The sequence below is a fragment of the Fundulus heteroclitus genome, unplaced genomic scaffold (genome assembly GCF_011125445.2).
Source record: "Fundulus heteroclitus isolate FHET01 unplaced genomic scaffold, MU-UCD_Fhet_4.1 scaffold_53, whole genome shotgun sequence".
NCBI lineage: Eukaryota > Metazoa > Chordata > Actinopteri > Cyprinodontiformes > Fundulidae > Fundulus > Fundulus heteroclitus.
In genome coordinates, this window is record NW_023396956.1 from 1,736,049 (window position 1) to 1,744,078 (window position 8,030).

The 8,030-nt window shown below is 44.4% G+C and overlaps 1 protein-coding gene across 4 annotated transcripts in view; it reads left to right on the forward strand.

The window, feature by feature from the left end:
* The first annotated feature begins 626 nt into the window (after window positions 1–626).
* Window positions 627–8,030, forward strand: part of si:dkey-230p4.1 (trichohyalin) — a 19,616-nt gene continuing 12,212 nt past the window's right edge. For 3 of the 4 annotated variants that reach the window (XM_036132593.1, XM_021309962.2, XM_021309964.2), the window contains exons 1-11: window positions 627–778; window positions 3,484–3,639; window positions 3,725–3,859; window positions 4,901–4,978; window positions 5,051–5,121; window positions 5,193–5,358; window positions 6,397–6,503; window positions 6,608–6,901; window positions 6,975–7,101; window positions 7,168–7,365; window positions 7,438–7,586. In XM_036132593.1, the coding sequence (XP_035988486.1) occupies window positions 3,499–3,639; window positions 3,725–3,859; window positions 4,901–4,978; window positions 5,051–5,121; window positions 5,193–5,358; window positions 6,397–6,503; window positions 6,608–6,901; window positions 6,975–7,101; window positions 7,168–7,365; window positions 7,438–7,586 (1,466 nt within the window). In that variant the 5' untranslated portion in view covers window positions 627–778; window positions 3,484–3,498. The remainder of the gene's footprint in view (window positions 779–3,483; window positions 3,640–3,724; window positions 3,860–4,900; window positions 4,979–5,050; window positions 5,122–5,192; window positions 5,359–6,396; window positions 6,504–6,607; window positions 6,902–6,974; window positions 7,102–7,167; window positions 7,366–7,437; window positions 7,587–8,030) is intronic. The other variant, XM_036132594.1, reaches the window with a different exon arrangement.

Consider the following 8,030-nt stretch of genomic DNA (forward strand, 5'->3'; position numbering starts at 1 on the left):
GAAAACGCAGGTTCAGCACTTTGTTTCAACTGTTGTTGCTTTCAAGCGCTTTATAAATAAAGTTTGTATAGTATGGGTATGGTAATATTTAATTAAATACATGCTTTAAAGTGGAAATAAGATTTTTAGTTTAATTTATTTTGACATTTTGATAATCATTATTTTTTTTACTTCTATTTAGCTTTAGCATAATTTCTGACTTTTTACACACATTTAATCAGTTTTTTGCCTCTCTTAATTATTTCGTTTTTATTCATGACTGCACGTCTTTAATAAAATTTTCTGACTTTTTATTAACATTTCATCTGTTTTTGCCTCTCTTAATTATTTTGTTTTTTATTTATGACTGCATGTTTTTTTTTAATTCTTACTTTTTGTTGACGTTTAATCTGTTTTTTGCCTCTCTTATTTCGTTTTGTATTTATGACTGCATGTCTTTAGTAAAATGTTCTTACTTTTTATAAACGTTTAATCTGTTTTTGCCTCTCTTATTCTTTCGTTTTTTATTTATGACTGCATGTCTTTAATGAGCTACATTTAAACCGTGTTCCGTGTTTATTATTGGTTTTAACGGTAGGGCTGCTGCTGTTAACTCCTCCGACCAGCAGGCGGCGCTGTGAAAATAACGGGCGGTGGTTTTGTTTTGGTGTCCGGGTGAAAAGGTATGGCTCCCGGTTTGAAAGTGCAGATTCTTCCCGTTATCTACAGTCAAAGTGAACTAACGGAGGGACGGTGTCCCGATGACGGATTATAACGGAACTTCACGCTGTGAGTTCAGGTAAAAATGTTGCTCTCTCGGTGGTTCCGGTGGGAGTTTGCTCGGCGGCTAACGGGCAGGCTTGGTTCGGGTTTGTCTTCTACGGTCCCGGTTCTCTGTTGGTTTTGGTTCTGTTCACTCACCGTTGACTTTGTCTGGTCTAAACATGAGCAGTTAAGACATTTTTTACTCCCTTTTGAATTTGGACAGAACTGTTGTACCGTTAGCCGTTTAACCGACGGATTAAAACCCAAAACAAAACGATTGCAGCCGAGTAGAGCCGAATACAACCGAACAGAGCCGAGAGTATCTGGACAGCAAATACATCATCTAAGTTAGTAAACACAACATAAACGTTAGGTCTGCTGTTTTATACCACTGTGAATAAAATACTATTCCTTATATTTATTATCTTATTATTTTTATTTAGCAACACATGGGAGAAACCACAAACTTTGAAATGTAGAGTTAATTCTCCATGATGTTGATCTTTATGATTGGATGATAAAGGGAAACCTAATTTTATTCTTGTGTGAGAATTCAAAATTGTCATTCTTATATTATAGAGATTTATTCACGAATGTTGCTATATCTTAGTTTTGGTAGTTATTCTTTACTGCTCGTGAAATCCTGAATCACAATATTTTGTTGGTTTCTTAAGAGCGTCAATAAATGTCAGTAAATTAAAAATGTCTTTAAATGCCGTTACTGTGTTCAGTTTAGTGATAAAAATCTAATTTCTATATGTAACTTGTGTCCTGATGAAGCATATTTCTAAAGTTAACTAAACAGACTATAGGAAGCTGGTAACGGTACTATTGTGATAACGTTAAAAGTGATACAAAAAAAATAAATAAAATAACAGTGGAGTTTTTAGTTACATTCCTAATTGGAGTTTATTGTTGTCAAAATGATAAGAAACTTTTCAAGATAATGATAAACCGATACGATAAAGGCCCAGCCCGGTTACTTTAATTATCCGTAATGTGTTGTCTACCGTATTTTTACCTTCCACTCAACTTTTCATTGTTTTTCTTGGACTCTGTGTGAGCAGCAATGCGGTTTTGTGAGGTTCTCCGTTTGTGTCGGTGACGTCCAGCAGGCTTTTCCTGGCACCTCTGCGTGTGTTACGGTGTTCATAACACGATATTTATAATTATTTGTTGTTCTGCGTTTCTCTTCATCTCCTGTAAGTTTTTTTTTTTTTTTATTGACACCAAGCTCCAGTTTTCTCTCAGGTCAGACCGGCTGATATTCATTTTGATTAAATCAGTTCTGTTCCTCTTTGATAGCAGTAGCATTTTGAATTCATAAAATAAAATCATTACGAGGTTTATGCTCATTTATGCATCAAAGCATGCATCCCTAACTTTTATTAAGCTCAGAGGTCAACGTGTGCCCTGTCGCTTCATGTGTTTATAGCCTGAAAAAACTTTTAGTTCATCATTTTGATGCATTCATTTTAAAAGATGGAGAAAAAAAATCTAAATTTTCAGGATTTGATCTGTCAGTTACCGATATGCTGATTTTACATCCCTGCTGTGTCTCTGTTTTTGATTCTACTTCTAATTTATTCTATTCTTCTCAATGAATAATTTATCAAGAAGAACTTCCTGCAGTGTTCCTCTGTGGTCTTCAAAAGCCTGCAGTTTTTAAAGTAGTTTTGTGTTTGCAGACTCTTCTACCAGATAATTTTCTAAAAAATCTTTCAAACTAAGAACGGGGTGGACAGCCCAAACTGCTGCTACCTGCAGGATTATTTCAAAGAGGAGACCTTCAATGGGACAAAAGTTCTGGGTCTAGGTTGGACTTTGGCTCCAGGTCCAGACGACTTTCTGCTCTTTGAGGATCTGTGCTGCAACTAAGAGCGACACCATCATGTTTGGGATTAAGGCTGTTTTCTCTTGCAGATTGCTTCTAGAACTTTAAACGTAGACTGTCATTCTTTAACTGTTTTTAGAGGTTACAGATAAGAACAGCTTTTTTTTTTTTTAAATAAATGTTTTTACTAAGACGTGAAAACAAATTATATCAGAAAAGTTGAGAATGAAGAGAGATGCATCTTTAACGTACTGGGTAATAAAATTAAGGCTTAATGTTCTGCTACTAAAAGCAAATAGTTTTTAAATAAATATATTCCCCAAGCCCTTAACTATAATAACTGAGTCTGTTGATGCTGGTTGTCCCACATCTATAATCATGTTTTATAAATTTGTGTTATTAAAAATCATTCAAATAACAAAGAGCCTTCAAAGTTAAAATTCTGGTCTTTGAGCTTTTATGAGTTATTATTAGGAGCTGAGGTGATTTAAAGGGGACGTATCATGCTTCCTAATGTCTTCATTTTCACATTTAAATCATTCGTTGTGGTTTATTTAAAGTGGAACAGCAACGCTTTGGTCTGAATTCCTCGTTAATTTACCTCCACGGTCTCCTGTTGTCCTCCTGTCCAGAGCTGCGTCTCAGAACAGCTCGTTTTGGTACCGTCTCTTTAAATCTACAGCATTTCACCCCCCCTCCAGGACAGAAAGCGTTTCATTTCACTCCGTTTGGCCATTTTTGTAGTTTGCTGCGGTACGGTGTGATGAATTATGAGGGTTAATAATCAAAAACTGGATTTTACATGATACGCTACCTTTAACGTGTCAATGTTACAATTTAATACCGAAACTATGGTGGGAAGAAAATTAGCGTTTAAAGTGTCTTTCACTGGTTTCTCTACTCAGAGCAAAGCGTTAATTATGGAGGCTGGGCTGCTGATTGGCTGGCAGCAGCAGAAGGCGGAGCTGGAGCAGGAGGTGTGTCGTCTGCAGGAGGAGCTGGCGGAGAGTCGAGCAGAGAGACAAGAGCTGGAGTCCAGAAGCAGAGCGCTGGCTGACAGGGTGAGGAGGTGGGAGGAGGTGGGGGGGGGGGTGGGGGGGTGATCAGCAGGAGACCAAGGTTCTCAAAACGTTTCTCTCTCTCCAGCTCTGCCAGAGTCTGAGTTCTTCGCTGGGCGTCTCCCTGCATGAGGAGGAGCAGAGGAGGTGGAAAGTGAAGCTGAGGGAAGGCAGGGAGAGGGAGGCCCGGCAGGCGCTGCTGATCCACCGTCTGCAGAACAAGGTGAGGCCAGAGGGGGCGCTGTGGAGCAGAAAGAGTTTATTCTGCATCACCACAGACCAGGGCTCCATCCGTAAACCTTTAATTACAGCTCCTAGGTCCTCCTCCTACCTCCTCCTCCTACCTCCTGCTGATACGTCATGTCATGCCAAGGATTGTGGGATACCTAAACGGTTCTTAGCGCCTGGATGTCATGAGGTTCCTAGGCTAAAGGAGCTGAGAGAGGAAGCATTCAGGCTCCTTTCCTACCTCCTTCCTCACTGACTGCTCTATTCATGGAGGCGCTGATGGACTTCTGAGTCCTGACTCTGTAAAGCCGGGCCTACACGGTACGATTAGCCTCTCACCACCTCATCCCCATCAGGAATCAGACGGTCGGATCAAATTCAAGCGTCTGAAATTCAGTCGTCCCTCATGAGGAGGTCATGAGCGCCTCCTGCTGGTGAAACAGAGCTACGAGTCGATTTCCCCCAACCTGGCGCACTGAGCATGTGCAAACAAGGGAAATCTTCTTCTTCTCAGATGAAAACGTAGGAGCAGAGAGAATCATGGCGGTACGTGTGACATGGAGTCAAACTACGGAGGAGCAACTCTTAGAATTACCAAGGCAGCGCGTTTTGTTCTAGTGAGCCTCATGTTTAACAGAGAGCATCGACACGTCCGTCTTTTTCTTCTTCTACTGTTTACTGTTTGGCTTTCGGATAGACGAGTGCGAGTAGCGCCATCTCTCTGCGGCGCTGAGTCTGTTTTAGACGTACAGAGTGATCAGTCAGGTCATCAGAGCGTCGTACAGTAAGAACAGAGATGGAGAACTGTGAACTTTTAAACTCTGAGGTTTCATCGTACAGTTCCAGCTCTGAGGACAACAACTGAAAACACGGTACAGCGTACGCCCGGCCTAAAGGTGTCCAGGTGGAGCCCAGCAGTCTGTGGCTGCAGTCCAACATTGGACCTTGACTCGGCCCATGAGCCCCACAGCAGGGAAGATGAACCTGCAGTGGCTTTCTGAGCTGAAACAAATAAATAGTTTTTGTGTTTCTGTAGGTGATCGAGTACAGAGAACGGTGCCAGCATCTGGACCTGCAGGTGCAGGAGGAACACTCCAGGGTGCTGAGCTCGGAGGTCAGACCACCAGAACCGCCGCGGTACCGCAGAACCTTCTGCATGCAGCTGACGTGTGGCTCTGTTTTACAGCGGAGGACCAGGGATGAACACGGTGACTCTCTGGAAAGCGCCCTCATCAGGCTGGAGGAGGAACAGCAGAGGTGGGTTCTGGTTCTGGTTCTGAGTCAGAACCTTTTGGCTCATTTTACATTAAAGTGAGGATCCTCCTCAGGTCCGTCAGTCTGGCCGACACCAACGCGCTCCTTCGGCACCAGCTGAGCCAATCAGAGCAGACCAACCAGGCGCTCAGAGAGGACCTCCAGAAGCTGACCGCTGATTGGACGAGAGCTGTGGAGGAGTCGGAGCAGAAAGAGGCCGATTGGCAGGGAGAGAAGGAGGTGTGCAAATCAGGGCTGTGTAAAAAAAAAAATCTTATCTTAATTCCTAATGATCGATTCATATAAACACGATCTATATAAAAAACATTTCTTTTCACTGTGAAATTAAATGTGTGAGACGGTATTAGAGCCAGAGGCATAAACGCAGCAAACATCACAGGAGCCTTCACACTCCAGTCCAGAGGTGACTTTTTTTTAATGCCATATTTTTAATAATGCGCCAGGTTAGTGTCCCTTTTGGATTAATAAAGTGTTTTTTAATGTAATTAAATAGAAATTGCAGCTATAAATCTCTGGTGTCTCTGTTTTCTACCCTGGATCTGTTTGGGTTTTCTGCCCCACAGCATGTTGGTGAAAACAATCGTCTCAACTATGGCTGCACGATTTAGTAAAAATAGCACATCAATAAAATAGAAATCATATCGATAATTAGCAACAAATTCAAAATAGATATTTTAAGTGCAGCCCTGGATATTTTATGTCGTTTGTCGACTTATTTTTAGATACAGAACCCAAGAAACTGAATTCAAACTCAACCCTTTATTCAACCAACTTTTTACCAAAACTGCAAGTTTTAAAATATATATAAAAAAGAACGTGTGCTCTCTGAAGTCTGTGAAGGAGCTTGGTTCCTGGGTCTGTGTTGTGATTGGTTGGTAGGATGTAATGATGTAATATTAACCAAATGGATAGAATGAAAAAGGAAAGAAAACTTTTATTCTATTTTTTTTCTATCATCGATTAATAAATAAATATTGTTACTGAATAATCATCCAGCCCTAGTCTCAACATTCAGGGAGAGGCTTTGGTCCTTAAAGCCTCCATCACTTTATTAATTTACTGTTGAATGTTAATATGATACTATATATGTCGCATAACTACAACCGCCAAAAATGTTTTTGATACCAGAGATTCAATTTGAGTTTGGATCCAATCGAAAAGAATCGATTCTGAATCTTGAGAATCGGTTCTTGAACTTTAAATAATTACGCGGCCCAAACGGGTCGGCTGACGGTTTCTGGTGGTTTCTGTGTGCAGGGCCTGCGGGCCCAGCTGGGTCAGCACCAGGCCCGGTTCCTGTCGCTCTGGATGTCCGTGCTCGATCTGCGGCGGCACTGCCACACCATGAAGACGGCTGCCGACAGGTGAGCTCAGTCAGGTGGTCTCTGCCGCCGTCATGGTAACGCCGTGAGGGAGGTCAGAGGTCAGGTGAGCTGCTGAAAACATGGAGTTTAATCTGTTCTCGCAGGGATCTGTGGCAGCTCAGAGCGGAGCTTTCCAGACTCTCCTCCTCGCTCCTCCTCAGCTGTGACTCCGTCTGCTCCTCGCTGAGGCTCAGCGCTCCTCTGACCTCTGACCTTCCTCCTCCCCCACCTTCTCCTCCTCTGTCCTCCACCCTCATGCTCTCAGCCTCGCCACCTCGCCTCCTCTCTTCCTCCTCCCTGGGAACCTTCACCTTGGTAGAAGAGGAGGTGCAGGAGGAGGAGAAGACGGAGGAGCTGAAGCTCCTTCATGAAGCTGAGGTGTTGCAGCTGCAGCAAAGGTAAACGTCTGGTTGGATGCGGGGTTCTGGAGGAGGCGCGGGGTCTTCACTGTCCTCCATCTCGTTTAAAAAGGATCGAGGAGCTCAGCCGCTCCCTGCAGGACGCAGACGGGGAGAAGGAGGAGTCGCAGCAGGAGGTGGAAAGGCTGAGGGAGTCAGAGAGGAGGCTGCGGTCGGTGGGCCAGGCGGTGATCAGACTGGTGAGCGTCTCGTCCAATCACGCGCCGGATATCCGTCTGACGTCTGAGTTCACGTCTGCTCCTCAGTCCAGAGTGGTGAGGCGGACCAGCAGCCGGACGGCGGGCGACTCCTCAGACGGCGTCTCCTCAGACGGCGTCTCCTCAGACGGCGTCTCCACGGCAGGCGTCTCCTCAGACGGCGTCCTCGCTCTGGACCTGTCCTCCCTGCTGGGGGCGCTGTCTCAGGCAGAGAGCGCCCTGCAGCTGAAGCACGAGGAGCTGCAGGTTGGTGACGCAGAGCTCGGCCGACCGAGGACCGGACTCCTGGAGGAGATGACCTCAGTGTGTGTCTGTTAGGGGGCGGAGCTTAGTCTGCGGCGCCTCGGCGAGGAGCAGACGGCCCTGCGGCGCCGGCTGAGCCTCCTGGAGGCCGAGAACCAGCAGCTGGACCTGAAGACTCAGAACACGCAGCAGGAGCTGAAGCACGCCACGGACGCGCTGAGCAGGTGATTCTCCTGGGAGTCTGGACCTCCTGCTGGGAGTCTGGGCCTCCTGCTGGGAGTCTGCGCCGGGGTCCAGGAGGTCTGCTGGACCTCCTGTAACTCTGACTGCATCGTAAATATGGCGTCTGATAAGTCAAAGTCCTCCGTTCCTCAGGAGGAGCTCCTCCTCCCTGCAGCGCCTCAGGGCCTCACCTTTCAGGGTGTTGCTCAAGTCTTGAAAGTCTTAATAAGTCTGGAATTTTGAAACACTGTTTTCCAGACCTTGAAAAGTCTTGAATTTTGTGTGAAAGTCTTAATAAAAATGTATGGTAGAATTTTACAGTTTGCTCAAAGGCATTGTGAAATGAGAAATAGGAAGGTAGGCTATAAAACTATAATTTTACTAACTGGTCACATACTTTATTAGCCTAATGGAATCAAACGCTTGTTTAATGTGAAATTCATGTA